The sequence below is a fragment of the Lynx rufus genome, unplaced genomic scaffold, assembly GCF_022079265.1.
Source record: "Lynx rufus isolate CCGP_SWC_20201006 ecotype Redwood Valley unplaced genomic scaffold, mLynRuf1.p SCAF_4, whole genome shotgun sequence".
Lineage (NCBI taxonomy): Eukaryota > Metazoa > Chordata > Mammalia > Carnivora > Felidae > Lynx > Lynx rufus.
Window position 1 is genome coordinate 168,462,605 of NW_025814856.1, and position 19,175 is coordinate 168,481,779.

At 43.1% G+C, this 19,175-nt stretch overlaps 1 protein-coding gene across 4 annotated transcripts in view; it reads right to left on the bottom strand.

Annotated features, from left to right (window-relative positions):
- Positions 1-19,175, bottom strand: part of LMBR1 (limb development membrane protein 1) — a 149,153-nt gene that overhangs the window by 47,062 nt on the left and 82,916 nt on the right. For 3 of the 4 annotated variants that reach the window (XR_006965012.1, XM_047095295.1, XM_047095294.1), the window contains exons 6-9: positions 13,426-13,552; positions 12,874-12,942; positions 11,822-11,886; positions 8,156-8,228 (exon numbers count right to left, since the gene is read on the bottom strand). Coding sequence is in view for 3 of the 4 variants with exons in the window: in XM_047095295.1 (XP_046951251.1) it covers positions 8,156-8,228; positions 11,822-11,886; positions 12,874-12,942; positions 13,426-13,552 (334 nt within the window). In the remaining variant the exon portion in view is untranslated. Of the gene's footprint in view, positions 1-8,155; positions 8,229-11,821; positions 11,887-12,873; positions 12,943-13,425; positions 13,553-14,648; positions 15,060-19,175 lie in introns of those variants that run through there. The other variant, XM_047095296.1, reaches the window with a different exon arrangement.

Genomic DNA, 19,175 nt, shown 5'->3' on the forward strand with positions numbered 1-19,175 from the left:
CTATTATTTGTGAAAATATTGGTTTCTAGTTACTCGGGACACATCTGCAAAAATATGCCTCAATACAGAATCAAGTAATATAAGACTTTTTATACCCAACACAATTTGAAAATTCAAATACACATTCATTCTAAATGAGCACAAGCAAGATAGAAAATATTTAAAAATCAGCTTTAAAAACATTTATAAAAAGCTATATACAATCAAAGTAATTGTTTTTACCTTAGACATAAGTTATCGGTAGATCTTAAACTGCAGGAATACCATCATCCAAATAGGTTGTGGGTGAACAAGTAAGTCGCGTGTACTAAATTTATCTTCTGCTAGTAAGTTTAGATCATTTATATACAGTGATCTAAATTTCAGAAAATAGATGATCTTGACTCAAGTTATTCTACAGTTTGTCGCTCTAAACTATTCTTCATCTACTGATATTACATATTATCTTACGTCTCTTCAGTCACATCATCTTATCCCACAACGAATCGTTTGGGCTACACCTTACAGTCAACAAAGCGAGTGCCTAGCCCGAGAGGCTGAATAAATTGTAACAAGGTACCTCTCACTGTTTCAGACGTTTGGACTCAAATGTTGGTAATGTGAATAGAAAGAAACCATTTAACTAGTTTCACTGGTAGAATTAATCTTCTTTGCTGTTAGCTCAGGAAGTCAAGATATTACTACTTTCTTCTATCACAGGACTGCCATTCAGTGTCACAATTTTTGCTACGTATGTACGTTGTTGATGAGAGCTCGTCAGCCAATCAGTCTAAGCCTAGTCGTGTCTCAAACTGGCCTGGGGTCTGACCAATTTGAGACATTCTCAACTTCAGTGATACAACCAGCAGTAAACAGTATTCTTAGAAAACCAATGCTAGACTACAGAAGAACACGTAGAGAAAGTCAAGATGAAGGCATGTAGAGGACAGAAGCTAAAACGTGACACAGACACAAGCTTCCCCCCGACAGTAAGGGCGTGGCCCGACAGCCTTCAGATAAGCCTCAGCAAACTGTCAGGCAGCGACGATAAAGAGTTCCTCCGACAGGATGCTACTACGACTGCCTGGCAAACTCAGATTCGTGATTCATGAGCAAGACTCCAAGACTGATGGGGACCAAATGCTTCTGACGGGTCACTAGGTTCCGTGAAAAGATCGAATGTGGGTTTTTTTCAACCTTTTCTTTTTCAGAACACAAAGCTACTGCAACCAGACACTCTGCAAAAATGAAACAAGTACACGTGCTGCGCTCTTAAGAGTAAGGAATTCATCCAAAAGCTTCAATGAAAAAGGCTTCTTTAAAAGATCAAAATCAAGCAGAAAAGTAATTGCTACTAAAAGTGATATGCTAACTTTTTATCACGAAGATGAAAATAGCACCTAACAAAATTGAATGGAATCATTAAGTTCAAAGTCTACAATATTTTTAAATAAATTACATTAAAAGAACTGTGAAGGTTTTGAACTTAAACAATAAAAAATAATTCCTATTCATTATGGCACTTCTAACGTTACCCAGTACACCCATAGGCTATATACACACGAAAGCTAATTATTTCAATTAATGCTGTTGCATTACTTAAACATTTAAACATGTTAATGATATATGCATCCTCTTAATCCTGGGTAGGAATTACAAAAGATCTACCACAATTAATGTAATGGGACTTTCTGTTGGGCTGCTCTTCTGGGGTCTTGGAGTAGAAATGGATCCTGATTGCTCCTATTTCATGGCTTAACAATGGGGGAAAATCACCTTATTTCTGCTTTTTCACCTACACCCCAACCCCGGGGCATAAGGTCCTCCAGCCCTCAATCTTGGCTGCTCTTCAGAGTCTCTACTGTGGGCCTTCCTCAATACTGGCTGCACACAATTCTTTTATCACCAAACTTGATTTCTTCTACCTTCTTCACTTTTTAAGGTAAAACGACAACCCTCCGTCATGCATGTTTTTCAACGATTCACTTAACTCACGCAACAAGTTACTTACCACCAACCCACTATGTGACTGCGGATATCACAGGATCAGGAGTACGGGAAGGAAGAAGATGAACAAAAATGCCTGCCCCTGTGGAGTTCAGGTTCTACTATGGAGAGACGGGCAGCACATAAAAAGTAAAACGGGGGCGCCTGGGTCGCTCTGTCGATTGAGCATCTGACTCCAGCTCAGGTCGTGATCTCACAGTTCGCGGGTTCAAGCCCCACGTCGGGCCCTGTGCCGACAGCTCAGAGCCTGGAGCCTGCTTTGGATTCTGTGTCTCCCGCTCTCTGACCCTCCCCCGTTCATGCTCTGTCTCTCTCTGCCTCAAAAAGAAATAAAAATTAAAAAAAAAAAAAGTAAAATGGTGTGTCAGAAAGTGGAAAGTGCTACAGGAAAACATAAGGCAGGAAAGATGGAAAGAAGGGTCAGGGTAGAGGTGGTGGCAATATTAATCATATCCCCTAAGCTACAATGTGGAGAAGCCCACCAGGAAGGGGCTCTTTGGTAAAGACCTAAGAGACAGAAGGGAAACACGTGATAACCCCTGAGACAGGAGGCGACGGGTCAGGGAAGAACAGGAAGGAGACTGCAGGAGAGGAAGTCAGAGGGCACACGGGGTGCAGAAAGAGGACCAATGCCAAGACTGGCCTTTATTCAGACTGAGAAAGGACACCACCGGAGGAGGGCTCTGAGCACACAGGTGAGAAGATGTGACTTATGTGTCAAGCACTCTTTCTGACTTACAAGGTCAAAGATAGATGCACGGAGACTAACTCGTAAACTACTGCAAATATCGAGCCAAGAGGTGACTGCTGCTTAAATCAAGGTGGTGACATACCAGAGCCAACGGCTTTGCTAAAGGAGTCCGTGTGGGAATTGAGAGAAAGAGACTCCCAGGAATTAGCGTGAGCACCTACAAGAACGGATCCACCACCTACAGAGGCAGGTCAGCTAGGACCGAAGCAGAACTGGGGAATAAGACCGTCAGCTGACTTCGGACACGGTATGTTTAAGATCCGTGTCCGGCATCCAAGTAGAAATGTCTCCTAGACGGAGGAAGAGGTGAGAGCAGAGGTCAGCAGCACACAGATGGAATTTAAAGCCAGAAGACCAGATACGATAACCCGAGGAGTGCAGGTGAACAAGCGTCAGGAGACTTTAAGGACGGAGGCAGGGAGCGCTCCGGTGTGAAGCAGCTGCGGACACGGGGAAAACCAGCGGGGTTTTGAGAAGCAGAGGCTCACGGAGCAGCTCCCTCACGAGAGTGTGGTGAACCAAGTGGAGTGAGGAGTGTGGACGAGGCCCCGGAAGGCACCAGCCACCGCGACAACAGCATGTCAGTGGGGCACTGCAGGCAGGAGTGCGTCCCAAAGCAAACGCGGAGCGCGGAAAAGAAACCGAGGAGTGTCCAGCCCATGAGCTCTGCGTAAAGACAAGCGAAGCAATGAGGTGGTGAGCCAGAGGGACAGGAGGTGCAGACAGACCGGCTCATTTCTTCCCCTCCTTCCCTCCGTTCATTCACTCGTTCTGAGAAAGTATCAGCACATCTCTATGCTGAAGGAAACGATCCAGTTGGGGGAAGACTGGTTACAACGGCCACAGTTGTGTCCTTGAATCAGGGAGAAGGCACTGAATCCAGTGCCACCAGGGGTGGGGGGGGTGGGGGGGGGGCTTTGCCAGGAGCGTGGACAGTGCAGCCACCGCGGAGGGAGAAAAGGCAGCACGTGGTGGGGGACTTGCACGCAGCGGAGTCAACGGGAAGGAAAAAGCTCGTGAACGTTTCAGCACGGTCGCTTCATCTTCTCAAGAAGAGGGGAAGCAAGGTCATCAGCTGAGCGTGATGGTGAAGTCTCGAGGAAAGAGAAGACATTAACGGTCATGTCGGAGAATGTGAAGTACATTTAAGATACGGTCACACGTTTAAAGAAAGGCCAGGTGGTTACAGTCGGTCAGCTCAACAGGCGCCAGGCAGAGAGAGGGACGGGGCGAGCAGGGCACGGAGTCCAACGATGGCCCGGAATTTCAACTGTGTGAGGCAGCCAGGGTCCGACGGGCGAGAAGGAGAAAAGGCGGTGAGAAGTTATTCAGATGGACGGACGGCGCGAAGGACTGCAGGAAACAGCACGTGACAGGTGACTGACCGTACGACTGCACAAGAGCCGATCACCGCCAGTGACCGGGCTGCGCTGTGGTCCCAGGCAGCGAGTAGCTGAGGAAGACCATTCAGAGAGAGGCCGACGGCTGGCCAGGAGGGCTGCAAGCATCCACACGGACACTGAAGTCACCAGTTGTGACAGGCGTTGTGGCAGAGAGAATGATCACGAATGAGGAGCTAACGCCCTCAAGGTGGCAGAGGGATTGTCTGGAAGGAGAAGAGTGATGGGAAAAGGGAGAAGTAATGGGATCACAATCTAATGACACGAGGTTCAAAGTGTCCACACGCAGCAGAAGACAACACGAGGAGTGGGGGGGGGGGGCACAGGAAAGAAGAGAACCGCCACCTGACCGGGACTGAGAAGCCGTCTGTGACGGGAAAGTCACGTCTCTTCTAGCGAGGGTGGGGGGTGGGGAGACGGAGGACCTGGTGGTTCCGCTGCCGTGACCCAACGGTTTTGGGTTCCCCACGGTTCCCCGCAGTTTCACACAGTATCCGCAGAGTTCCGGGAGCTCAGGGACAGCGGGAAGTCAGGTGAGAGTGGGGCGCAGGGGGTGCAGGGGACAATCTCAGAGGCAAGGCTCCCGGAGACTCGGGCTCCTGATGCTGACCGCCAGTGCAGGACGCGCTACCTCTCGTGGCCTCGAGGCAGCCGCGAAAGAAGGCTGTGTGCTGGGGACGCCGGGAGCCGGAGCCCCGCCAGGCCAGTGGTGAGTTCTGGGGCTGTGGGAACCAGGCGGCTAGACACCCGGGGCCCCCTCCCGCTCCGGGAATACATACAACTCCCACCATCTGTTTCTTTTCTCCAAGTATTTCAGTGCTGGATAAAATCTTACAGACGCTCACCCAGTTCTTCCCTTCTTCAGCCAACTCATCTACGATCTTGAGACTCAGAATCTACGTTTATCTGCTCAAGGTCTGGTTCTTAGAGGAAGATGCGCAGTAAACAGAAAAAGGAGGAGAAAGCGTGGAGCCGATGGCTAACAAGACGACTTCTTGAGGACACGGGTTTACCTTCTAATAGTGTACAGGGTCACTTTATCTTATCAACATATTTTCTGAAGTAGTAACAATATCAGCAAGAACAAAACCTCCAGCACCAGCAAGTGACAAACACGAACAATGGGAGGTCACAGGCAGGCATTCCACCAAAAAGCTGTACTGATATTCTAAAAACCAAGCATGACGATTCAACTCTAATAATACAGTAACTACCACGACAAGTTGTAGATCTTCCAGGAAACAAAGTGTTATGTTTTTTCAGATGGCTGGGAGCTTGGCTCAGAGCAAACCATGCAGATATCCCAGATTCCTGTGATGCGCGTCACACGTTCCCAAGCAGACGAGAAAACACACGCAATGGCCACTAGCAAAACACGACCGTGAATTCTGGGGTAATTCACTGCTGTACCTTTTTAAAAAATCTTTTACTCTTATTATTTTGCAATTCTTTTCAACAGCCCAGAATAAAAAACATCTTAGATGCCTGGGTAGCTCAGTCGGTTGGCCATCTGACTCCTAACGTCAGCTCAGGTCATGATCCCTAAGTCGTGAGATTGAGCCCAGGGTCAGGCTCCGTGCTGAGTGTGGAGTCTGCTCAAGGTTCTCACTCTCTCTCTCTCTCTCTCTCTCTCTCTCTGCCCCTTTGCCCCGCTCCCCCAAGCCTTCTCTCTCACTCTCTTAAATAAAAAAAATGTCTTTAATTTACCTTTTAAAAATAATTTAAAATACAAAACATTTTTACAACAAAATACATTTGACACAATACTAAAGAAAACCCATGGGGATGATTTCCACTACTAACCTTCTATGATTTATGCTTTCTTAAAACATAGCAAATCATAAAATACTGTTTATCTTGTTTCTCCTCCCTCTGCACATATTGATAAATACACCGTACTGAAGCTCACAATTTTAATCTATATTAGTCAATATGCCCATTTTGCCGCGGAACCATTTATGTTACAAGCCTGTTGTTTTCCACCGGAAACAGTCTACAATGCTAACGAGCAAAGAATGACAAAACGACAGCGACTATCCCAACGTATCGTTAAAGAGTGTCAACGGAAAGGCTTTACCAACCTACCAACAGAGCGGTCAGAAATGGTACGTGACCTACCAAAATGGCAGAAAATACAATTATACTTACTATTAGCTATCACAGCATGCGTTTAACCTCTCCAAATTAGATTGCTGTGCTAGTCAGGGCATTTTGTTTTTTTGGGCTTGGCTTCATTTCGTAATACATCTTAGCCTTGTGGCAACTACTTCTTTTTCAGTTTCTTTAGATATAATGAACCGCTTTTGAATTTGAGGAGCCAAAGGATCTAGAAAGATTATGGAGGGACTTTGTCTCCCCTCCGTGGAAACGAAAAGTGGGAAAAGGCTGTATTTTTTGGTTTGGGTTCGTTTTGACTCAACCCAAATTCTTTAATTCACGGGGCACCATCTTGGACGCTTCCTGGGTCTCAGTCTCCTGATCTGCCAGACGGACCTCAGGCTGAAACACAACTGCGCACTACAGGCAGCTTCCCAATTCAGGCGCTTTTATTATGTAACAGCATCATTACCTAAATAAGACAAATTGATTATAATGGTTACTACTGTGATGAAATTTTATAGACCTGACAGTATTGAGTCAAGTTGCAATTCTGATTAAACAGGCTTTAATGTTGAAATAGCTTTATTAAAGTTAGAAGAATACAAGATACATGTGGTACCAGTCTAAAAGTTATTGGTACCAAAGGATACAATATTATTGACAAGAATTCTTTAAAATAGATACAAATCTGAAATTCTTTCACCTAAGAATAAAGCTCTAAATGTTAGCAACACTTTTTAATTGATGATTTAAATTCACTATTTGTAACTGAAGAAAGCAGGTGTATTTTTTTCCTACTTTTTCATACTTAAAAGTAACCTTCCATTTTATACTTACTCTTCAATTACGATCCTGAAATACAGTTAGCTATTAATACTCTGATGTTGGAGTTGGTTTTCAACATTAAAGAAAAAACCAACAACTCTGTAGGAGAAGAGAGTGCAGAATGAAAATCATTTAAATAAAATTAAAAGAAAACTTATCCAAACCATGTCATTTCTCTGTTAAACTATCTCATTACTCTTTTCTTCATTGGTTCTTCATTTGAAGCCAAAAAGGATGAGTAATTAAAAATCGGACTTTAAGATCTACGACATGCTTACTTGGTTATCATAGCTGATAATGACCACATTCCCAAGTAACCAGAGCCCCTAAGCTGTTTACTTAGGTAACAGTACTTAGGTACTTAGGTTAGCTGCCCTAACCAGTGCCCCTAAGCACCACTGAGACAGTCAAATTTGGCACCTAGAAGCAGAAAGACATACTACTTTTCACCTTAAAGATTTCAACAGGAAAGAAACGAAGTAATGATACTAAAGTATCCTTTATCTTACTAAAGTAAGAAGGGGCGCCTGGGTGGCTCAGTCGGTCGAGCACCCGACTCTTGATTTCGCTTCAGGTCGTCATCTTGTGGTTTGTGAGATCGAGCCCCAGGTCGGGCTCCGCACTGGCAGCGTGGAGCCTGCTTGAGATTCTCTCTCTCTCAATCTCTCTCTCCCCCGCTCGCACACACTCTCTCAAAACAAATGAGCATTAAGAAAACTAATAATAAAGTTATTAAGAAAACATACAAATCTGTAAAACCTCAGTAACTGTGAGTCGTAATGCTTAAAACGTATTAGGGTATTGGGGGCAGAGGTGCATCTCAGTGGCCAGTGTCTCGGAACTGAGCTGGCCTTGCTAGAGGACAGTGCACTCCAGCCAGGCAAAGATGGGAACTTGACCACAGTGCCGCCAGTCCTCAGCAAAACTGTCCTCACCTGGAATGTTCACGTGTTACTCTTACGTCTTGACCTCGTGCAACACGGCACAGTGTACTAAGAGGCTTATATTTTTCTATATTTTCCCCCTCAATCAGTGTCTTTCTTGAATTAAATAATTTTTTTTATTCAGCTCTAAATATGTAATACATACGTACCATTTAGTCGTCTCTGGAGTGCTTCCTCTTCCAGGGTAATAATATAAATTTGTTCATCCAGGTCTTCAAGAATCTAAATTCAAAGATCAAACCATTGACCGCTGCGTTATTACAAAACTAGTGCTCGTGCGGATATTTAGGCTGTTTCGCCTACGATTTAGATAACCCTTCAAAAATATTAGGAATTTAAAATAAAAATCCTCAAACTATTCTATCTACAAATTAAAGAAAAATGTTTCAGTATGTGACTAAACACATCAAAAGTTGGCTATTATAAAGTCTACCTATATTTAAATTTAAAGGATTAAAGAACACTGCACCTCTCTCAATGACAAATAAATATATGAATTCTAACCTTCCAAAAGGCTAAATACAGCACTATCTCTTATGCCCAAACCAATTATTATAGAGCAAGAAGGAACAGATGACTCCACGCAACATTGGTTTCTCATCTATATTTATCTACATAATATTTAAAACAAGTAATCTATAAACTCAATCACTACCATGCAATACTTTCCTCTTACATCATCTTTACATACTAAAAATTTTCTGCAAATACTGAATAGTGGTATTATCAAAATCATTCTGCAGAGAGAACCCTAGAGAAATATGATGCTTATATATACACCACTCACCACGCCATACAACACTAATAAAAAACAAGAACAAACCACTAATCAATCAGCATTATATAGGGTATTATCTGCACTATCTTCACAACTGACAAAACCTAAAATATGTTTCACTCTAGCTTTGTAGAGTTACAGGTATCGAATCTGCAGAATTTCTATAAAATTTACTTAGAACAACCCAACAATTCCCAGTATTTCAACAAATATTGATAATCCCTTATTATCAACAGGCCTAGCACCGACAGCAAAATAAAACAGTAAAGTAACAACAAATCATAATAAGCAAATAAACAATTACAAAAGCTGACTTTCCTAGAAGAAAAGGGTGGGGAAACCCACTTCAGCAGGCCACCAGTGAGGGCCTCCCCCAAGAGACGACCCTTGAGCCCTGAGTGGGAAAGGGAGGGCAGACTGACCACACCAGTGCAGAGCAGACTAGGCTGAGTGATTCAAGACAGGCTCTGCACCTGAAGCAGGCAGGGGCCACACCTTTAGGGGCCATGGTACCAAGTTTCTTACCTGTCAACGTTCTCACCGCTTTCTACTGTTTGGATCATAATCCACAGTTTTTACCATTCTTAAGGTCTAGCCCAGACAAAAAAGATTTCTTCCTATGGCGCAAAAGTGTCCATTAGTGACTCACCACCACGGGTCTGTCTCAGTGTGAGTGAGTGACAGTGAGGGGCACACGGACATTTGCGTTAAGTGCTTGTGTGCATCATGCCCTTGATTCTACAACCATCCATGAAAAACAGAACGTTATCATCCCCATCTCACAATATGCCAAAACACAAAGGTTTGGCAAATTAGAGTTATCTGCCTTTGAAGCCTATGCTCTTAACCACTCTGAGCTACTGGGGACCTAAATACGAGTCAAACACAGTCCTTGACCTCAAACAGCTTACATTCTAGTGTCTGGAGAGACAGAATGAACCCCCAAAAATAATTATAGTATTAAAAGAACAGTCATAACTGAAGCTAAAAGAAACAGTGTTACAGAAGTTAAGAGGAAGAAAGATTCCCGACTTCTAGGTGGGATGAAAAAAAGTTTTGGCATGTGTTTTTGAGGATAGTGGCCTCAGCTGATAGCTTAATTTACTACAAAGGGGAAAGGCATTTGGGTCGGAGGAAACTATAAGCAAAACACAGAGGTGAACAGGTAGAAAGGAGGCTCAGCAGTGAAGTAGCTCGAGTACTCTGGAGCTTATGGCCATATCGAACAGTGCTCCAGAGCCCAGGGTCTGAAACCAGTGTCTGGGATCAAACCCTGCCCCACCCGCACTGACCTGCAATCTTGTACAAGCCACTTAATCTCCCTGAACTACACGCAGTTCAGCCATAAAATAAGCCCACCACCTAACTTAGGGATTTGTTAACAGGATTAAATGAAATGTGTGTAAAATACAGTACTTCTCACAAACATATAGCCTATACTGATTAAAAAAACAGTATTATTAGATGTTAGGAACCAGAAAAAAAGGTGTAAAGTTTTGAGGATAATAATAATAATAATAAGTTTAGGAGAAAAACCAGCTTTGGGAAGGGAGATAAATACGTAGTTTGGTTTTACAGAAGATGAGCTTTCAGCTCCGTGGGGTATTCAGTTACAGCACTTACAGTGCACTGTGTCTGTTTTCCTGGCCTTTTTCTCAGCAGAATTACACATTTAGAAGTGATGTGAAAGTGATCAGGAGAACAGAGCAGAGCAACTGTAGACCAAGGACAGAACTGTGAACATTTGCCTACATTTAGGGGGCCAGGAAATAGAAACAGAGAAGGAGACCAAAAAACAAACAAACAAACAAACATCTCCCCCAGAGAATTAGGAAGAAATTAAGAAGGCAGTGTCATAAAACCTCTTCAAGAGGGAAGTAAATTTCAAGATTTGATAGTATGTTTCAAGTGCGGATACATTTATGTAGCAAGTTAAATAATCCAATCCTATTTTTACAAAAGATATGAAGAGATTTTTTGTGCCATTTATTTTTTAAAATCTTCCAAAATTAAGCAAGCATTACTAAACGAACATCTACTACAATATTTCCTCAATTTTTTCTTTGATTAATCACCCCAGTAGGAAAGACAAACATACTACCATAACAATTTAGTGGGTACTACTAGGGCAATACAAACAAAGGGGAATATGAGGAATGCAGAGAAAGAAGCTTGATTATTTCAGTTTGAAGAAGAGGGGAGGCAAGGCCCAAAGACAGGCCGTGAGTGCAGCTGACATCAGAGCCGGGGCTCGAGGAGGCCGTCAGGGGGGCTGAGCGGGCAGGAGGCACCGGTGGAAGGAAGCCCCCCACATGCCTGGGGAGTGAAAGCACACAGCCTGCTGTGCGCACAGCCCCCCAGCTGGTGAGGGTGCAAGCAGTCACAGGGGGGGCACGGAGTGTGGAGTCAATGGAGTACGGGACAGGTTGTGAGTCATTCAGACCTGAGTTTGCGGGCAATGAGGACCCAGGAAAGAAATTTAAATGGCAAGTTCCCTAAACGCAGCTAAGAATGATGTTCACGCGAGTAAATGTTTGACAAAATAGCTAGAGGCCAAAGAAATTAGGGACAAATCATTACAATTATTACTACCAATTGAAAATCATTTAAAAATGAATATATGGTAATTCTGACATTAAAGTGAAAAGTATAATCAAAATATAATATGCAGACAGCTACTCTGAAACATAAATGCTTTCTAAATCAAGGAATATATGTGGTAAATTTTGAAACATAACAGAGTTACTATTGATACAAGACAACAGATACCTAAAATACATGTAAATACTTGTAAATTTTGTCTTAAAATATGCTAGAGGAACTTTTTAACCTAAGTGTCTATAGTTAGTATTTTAAAAGCAAAAACAAATTTGGTTTCCAAAGATGAAAAATATTAAAATGAAAGCAACAGTAACAACTACGTCCTAAACCCACAAAAACATTCATACGTTTCTGATTGCTCATTCACAACCTACAAGATGTTCAAACGTAAGCACATTTATTTGAGAACCAAGATGGTTCACGATGATAAACTTACCGTTGGCTTCACCAGCAACTGCCCCATCACTGTGAACATGCGGGAGAGGCCGACGGGGGTGCACACTGAGGGAGAGACCACAGACAGAGAGGAGGCACATGAACCGCTAGTTTAAAAGTACAGAACGAACTCAAAGGTTATTGTTTCCAGAAAACTCCTGTCTCCAATTTTGCCAGAGGATTCTTCAATCAAAAAAGAAGCTGGGGGCACGGGGATGTGGAGGAAGAAAGATACATAAAGACTAAAGAAGGCTTAGGATGCTCAAGACTCTAGCAGTCCAATCAGAGTAAGTATTTTCACTTAAAAGAAATTAAAGAAAATCAACTAAAGGGCAGATTAAATTTCAAGAGCTAATGAAATTGAGAACCAGATAGGAACATCTAAAAGTGACAAGTATTATCTCCACTCCTTTTAACTGCATTTATCTACTTACAATGTCTCTGAGATAGACCATAATCCCTCAAGTAAGACTGAACAAATTTGAAATAAAAACCACAAATTCATCACACAGCATTCCACGTCACCAGCCAAAAGAAGAATCTAGGGTTGTCTGGGTGGCTCAGTCGGTTAAGCGTCCAACTTCAGCTCAGGTCATGATCTCACAGCTCGTGGGTTCGAGCCCCACGTCGGGCTCTGTGCTGACGGCTCGGAGCCTGGAGCCTGCTTCCGATTCTGTGTGTGTGTGTGTGTGTGTGTCTCTCTCTCTGCCCCTCCTCCCCTTGTACGTGCACACGCTCGCTCTCTCTCTCTCTCTCTCAAAAATAAATGTTAAAAATTAAAAAAAAGAAAAGAATCTAACGCTGCAATGGATGCACCCGCGTGTGCGTGTGCGTGTGTGTGTCTCTCTGCAAAAGACGCTTTCCTTAGAGAAAAACACGCACATTTTCTTTCAAGGTTTCAGTTTATCAAAATTGATCTTAACGTAAACACAGTTAAAGGCTAAAGCTTTAAAAATCTCCAAGCTGTTAAGTACTCTCATCAGGAAACCTTACTATTTTTCAAAACACAGAACTCCACTTTCCCATCAACCATTAGGTTGGAAAAATACTTACAGAGAAGTAACAAACATCCCATCAAAGATATACAGGAATATAAATAGGGTAGGTAGAACTCCCAGAGATCTAAAAAGAAATGTAAATAGATTTTAGTAAATCCAAAATATTATACATTAAGATATAGGTTGACATAAATTAATGTATGGTAAACATCATAATTGCCTGTTTGAGTCTGCTAACCCATATAATTTCTAAATTGTACAATAAAAAAGATCTAAAATAGAAGAAAAGGAGATAACTCTTGCGAAACCTGTTTGGAGGGAGAAAAAAAGCCTCCAAAGAATTTTAAGAACAGAAACCAATTAACAAACAAAAAAAAAAAGCTGCTTGCTCGTTCTGAATACAGCAAACACATGAATACTCTGTTCTTATACATGTCTAAAGACTTAATCTGTAACAACAGGATAACTCTACAAGGAATTATTACAATGTCTAGAAAGTGCATGTGTAAGTATATCCCATAACCCTACAAGGAATTATTACAATGTCTAGAAAGTGCATGTGTAAGTATATCCCAAACTATCGTCTCCATCAGAGAAGCCGGTTTACCATACAAAGACTCCATGCTGGCAGCGTCATTGTCAATGAGCGCGGAGGCGACCCACACTATCCCAAGAATAAGCAACGCGAGAAGAATAAGCATGACCAGAGTCTCTAAAATTCGGGCTCGGATTCCCTGAGAAAGACAACGGAGACATGATTTCAGTATTTTATGTCATCTCACGAATAATTAGGTTTCTATCTACACGAAAGCACAAAAATTCTTTGGAAGGGCAGGAAATGTATATTTATTAGCAAGATAAAACCCACTAACTTTAGAGTTTGTAATGTTTAGACGGACTTTTCTTTACAAAATTATGTGAAATACCATTAAGCTTTCAAGAAAGCACTAAAAACATTCTCTCTAAAAACATTTTGTAGAACCATCTTTTAAAACGCAGGTTACTGAATTCTTAAGTGATTCTAATCAAGGGCGTCTCGGCTGTTGAGGCGCACAGCCGGGCAGTTCCGGGAGCACCGCACTTGGCGAGAGCACAGAGCACCCACTTGGGCGAGAGAGCAGGCCCGGCTCGGCTGCTCCCACAGCCTCCAAGCGCCCTCTGGTGTGCAGCCCGAGGACTCCCCGAAGGAAGAACACTGCTCTCAATTACCGATCGTTTCCTTCTTCACATCAGGTAAGATGTCATCACTTCATGCAGCTGGTATTTAATAAAGCCTCTTTATGCACAATTTTGTTTTTATAATAAAGCCCCTTTATGCACACTTTTGTTTTAAATGTAAAACATTCTGTCCTCAGGGCCAAACCAGAGGCCAGACCTTTAAACTTGAAACCTACTAGAAAAGGCGAACAAATGAACGAAAAACAACTTCCTTCTATTCCAGCAAAGTCACCCAACGATTGAATCCGTACCTAAATTCAAAGATGCATTCGATGTTTTATACTGTAATGCACTAATGTACATCTAATACAGCAAACAAAATTATAAGTAAACCCATGCCTCTCAATAAATCCTGTAATCTTTCCTTCCATATTAAAAATAGTTTAAAGAAAAAAAATAGTTTAAAGATGTGTTACAAAGATCTAAAACATATACTGACTTCAACTTTACCCTGATACTATTTGCTGATTTCTGAATTAAAGGGATAGGTTGCACTTCAATCACGGCCCCGGGTGCTCAGATGCAACAGAGAGGACAGGGAATGCCCTGAGACCCCGGCGAAGTGCCCCCAGCCCTCCATAATGACTCAGAGTCGAAGGGGCCTGTCCTTACCAGTCCAGTCCTACAACAGGGCTGCCTGGGCAGGTTAAGCGATGTCCTCAAGTGTGGAGTCAGCACATCTTAAGTGTTCATAGCAAGGGAGGCTGGTGAACCAGAATGAATGATGCTTGTATTTTATTTAACACATCAGCTCTAACAGTAGCTATTACTCAGGTGAGATGAAACACGAACAGTCCCCAGACACACTACGAAAAACACACTGCTACTTTCCTGAAGAACTCTCCAGACCTGCACTTCCAAACTTTAAACCACTCAGGATGCCAAACCATGACCACCACCTTTTAATGGTGATTTCTTTTTTCTTTCCTTCTCTCTTTCTAAGCCACCGTCTTTTTTCCTAAGCAAGATTATTACACATCAAGTATTATGTGGAAAGTGTATAAATAAAACGGATAAAAAGAATCGGTGCTCCAATGTGTATCTCTTCCTGACTCTGACTGGAGCCCAAATCCCACCTGCCTCCGACCAGCCCTTAGTAGTAGTCGGGCTCCCAAAACACGTAACGTGTGTCTTAAATGTTATGACACATAAGCTAAACACTGTAACAGTGTTATAATATATGAACTAAACAGTAGTGATCCTTGGAACCATCTGAGACCCACTGTCCAAACAAAAGTGTTTTAATAATGATTGTGATAATTACTAAACAAGTGTAATAATGTACTAATAACTATAATATAGAACTGTTACAATGATAATAAATGTTGGGGAATAAATCGACCAGAAGATTTACACACTTCCTCTGACATTTTGGTAAGAAATAGGGGAGCCTGGGTGGCTCAGTCAGTTAAGCACCTGACTCTTGATTTCGGCTCAGGTCATGAGCTCACGGTTCGTGGGTTCAAGCCCCACATTGGGCTCTGTGCTGACAGCACAGAGCCTACTTGGGATTCTCTCCCTTCTCTCTCTGCCTCTCTCTTTCTCTGTCTCAAAATAAATAAACTTTAAAAAAAAGAAAAGAAAAGAAATATTCCTTGGCGGCTAAATGTGTTTTTCTTCAAATATGTTACTCTGCTTTGGAAGCCAATGCTCCATGGGTCTCTCCCATTTCTGTGCATCTCACAGATACAGGCAAGGATAGATAGCCCTTGCTCTGGACTGTCTTTTTAAGGATTTCTGGAGAGCAAACAGCCTTGAAAAACAGAGATGGCATCTCTCTGAAACAGAAGTAGGTCTGTTTCCTGTCTGGTATGAGAAGAATAATGTCCCTCTACAGAACAAAGGGGAGGCAGGTTTGCCTGCAGCCCATTTGTGGGTTCCTCCGAGTTCAAGGGTCCTCAGCTATGACCTGAGCCCACTGTAGGAACAGCCTCCACCCGAGCCGCGCTGCCCCTCTGAGGCTAGTGGGAGGGTGGAGTTGTCCTGGGAACAGGAAGCTGATGGCTTGCCTCGTTCTGAGTAAGGAAGTCCTTTGCCTCTGGTCCAGGAGTCTCATGTCCACAACCACCGTGCAGGAATCTAGCAGACTAACTTGTCAGCTTGCAAGTACAGTAAAGTCTCAGAGCCTCCACAGTTCTAGCAGATTTGGGTGGCAAGGGTAGGCAGCTACCACGGCTTTCTGAAGAAGAAAAAATAAGGGCCCAGAAGTTTGGGTTAAGGGCAATGAGAAGACTTCCAGGATCTTGCAGTGAGCTCTTACCCAAGCAGGAGGCAGGTGGGAGAAGTAAGGGTCCCCAAAGACCTGACATGCTGATGCTTGTCAGAGGCTGAGCTGCTTAGGGAGCCCGGTCATAGCTCCTTTCCCAGAGAGGGGCAGGGGGTTACTCTGTTTGTGCACAAGGCCAGCTAAAAAGACTATGGTTACAAGGAACTATTTTTCTTGAATACTGTGTGCTTTTCTGTATTTTCCAAATTTCCTAGAATGAATGTGCATGACGTTAATATGAGAACAAATTAATGTTTTTAATTTTTTTCTTAAAAGAATTAATTTCCAAGAGATTGACAAAATAACTCTGAAAATATCCAAGTTCAGTTTATGAGACATTATGGTGAGCTAGTTCAGGACCCCAACCCTAGCAGCAGACTGCTAATGTTCAGAGCCTGGTCCCATCACTGACCAACTGTGTAACACGGGGCACATTTCTAAGCTCTCCGTGCCTCAGTTTATTCCTTTGTAAAAATGGGTTTATTAATAACACCCCTACTTTACCGGGTCATTAAAAGGATCAAATAAGTTAATATAAGTAACATGCGTAGCATTAGCCTGGATGCTTAGTAAGCACAATGTAAGGGTTAACTGTAATGACTCCAATTCTTGCCTTTGTCTTTAAAATTTCCAGGGATTTGTGGTTCTGAATTAAATTTGTATCACCTTCTAATGCCAGCTCATCACCTACTTCCCATCTCTGTCACCTACCATCCACAGACCTGTAAGTCTTTCTTGATGATGTGAGCACCAGGTTCACAAGCACTTTTATCACATCTCCCACCATCGCGAGTAACACACAAGCTCCTAATGAACTTAACCTCCACTCTACCGCAGCCCCCCTCCATGCACTAGCCCGGCTCCCTCTAAGCTCTCCGACCGTGAGACTGCTCCATGCTTCTCTTTGACACATCTGGTCCTGAAGCCAGCACTGTTGTCTTCATCACGGTGACCTCCACTCCCTCAATCCACCCAACTCCCTCAACCGGTGTTGTTTTCACTTGCCTAAACCCGACGTTAAACTGTGTACTTTAATGATAATCCAGTACCAATAACATTCTAATATTCCTGGTCCCTTTGATTTCCACCAGACCAGCTTAATTCCACTGGCAGCTCACTCCTTGAATTCTCGGTCCTGTGAAAGACATTTACAAAATCACGAGAACCTTCCACATTCCAGAGTGGGCCTCTGCTGTCACTGGGCAATACTTATGCTGATTTCTGGCTAACAATTCCCTCAATGAGTTGTTAAATGTTTTCCATTCTCCTTGATCCTAATCTCATCCCTACTTTCCTGCAGAGTGCAGCTGCCATTACCTCTTCCTTAGCAAGACACAGCTGGGCAGCCTGCACATCCCTCAGCTTCCTTGGCTACCCCCTGGTTTCTCTGTCTCCGTTCCTATTTCATTCTACAAAGGACAATGGCTCAGGCTTAGATGCTCCTCCTTTCCCATGCTGGGTCAGCACTTCTCAAACTTTGAGAGGGGCTTGCCAATCCCCGACAACCAGCTGAAAGGCACCTCAGTCAATTCTGATGAAGACACCGGCCAGACTGCCCTGTTCTTCCCCTAGGTGATCTGGCCTCCTCGTGGAGCCAGCGACCCTGAGGTTTCTATCTGTAGTCCAAATCTGTAACCTGAGACCAAGAGCCACACATCCTAACTGCCACCTCCCCTTGGGTATCTCCCTAGTCCTAAACTTAATTCTAAAGTCAGACTCGTCATTTTATCCCCTAAACCTGCTCCTTCGGTGTTACATATGGCAATAAATGGCACCGATACCCACTGTGTTATTCTTTCCAGACGTTGGAAACATCCTTGTCACCTCCCTTCCTGCTGCACCCTCTGACACACACACATACACACCTTGGACCGTGATCTATTCAAACACCAAGTCCTTCTGATTCTCCTGTGTCCTTACAACTAAAGCCATCCGCTCCTCCTTCCGCAACCACATCTGTCTCACCTGGACGACTGCCTTGCTACCTCATAGTCCCAATAGCCAACTCTCATCTCTCTCTGCCTCACCTGCTGCCTACATTGTGGTGGGAGTACGATCTCTGCAAAACACAACTCTGACCACATCACTCTTAGTCATGACTTGCTAACAGAAGTATGGGCCAGCAACAGGGAAACAGGTGGACTAATGCAACAGCAAATTAACATCAAATCTCATTAGCGCCACTTCTAGCCAAGTGAGGTGCTACACACATACATCCCTAAAGTTGGGCCTTGCTTTTTTTGCTGTTTAGATACTGTACAAAATAATTATAGACGACACAAATTATTTATGATTGAATAGCATGCAAAAGTGCTGTCCAACAGACCCTTTCGTGATGATGGAAATGTTCTAAGTCACCCAGTAAGACAGCAACCAGCCATATGTGTTTATCAAGTACTTCGAATGCCGTTTCTATGACTGAAGAACTGATTTTTATTTTACTTTTTTTTTATTTACTTATTTTAAGTAGGCTTCACACCCAGGGCGGCCCAACGCGGGGCTCAAACCCATAACCCTGAGATGATGACCTGAGCTGAGATCAAGAGTCAGCTGCCTAACCGGAGCCACCCAGACACCCCTGATTTTTAATTTTATGTAATTTTAGTTCTTTTAAATTTATATAGCCACACATGGCTGGTGGTTACCATGTTGGTCAGGGCGAAGTATCAACAGTCCGCTTCTAACAAAATCTGATATAATCTCTGTACTCTAAAGTACTTTAAGCTCAATTTTCTTAAGTGTTTTCTTTAATCTTTAATGTTTATTTATTTTTGAGAGAGACAGAAGCAGAGAGAGGGAGACACAGAATCCAAAGCAGGCTCCAGGCTCCAAGCTGTTAGCACAGAGCCCAACGCGGGGCTCGAACTCACAAA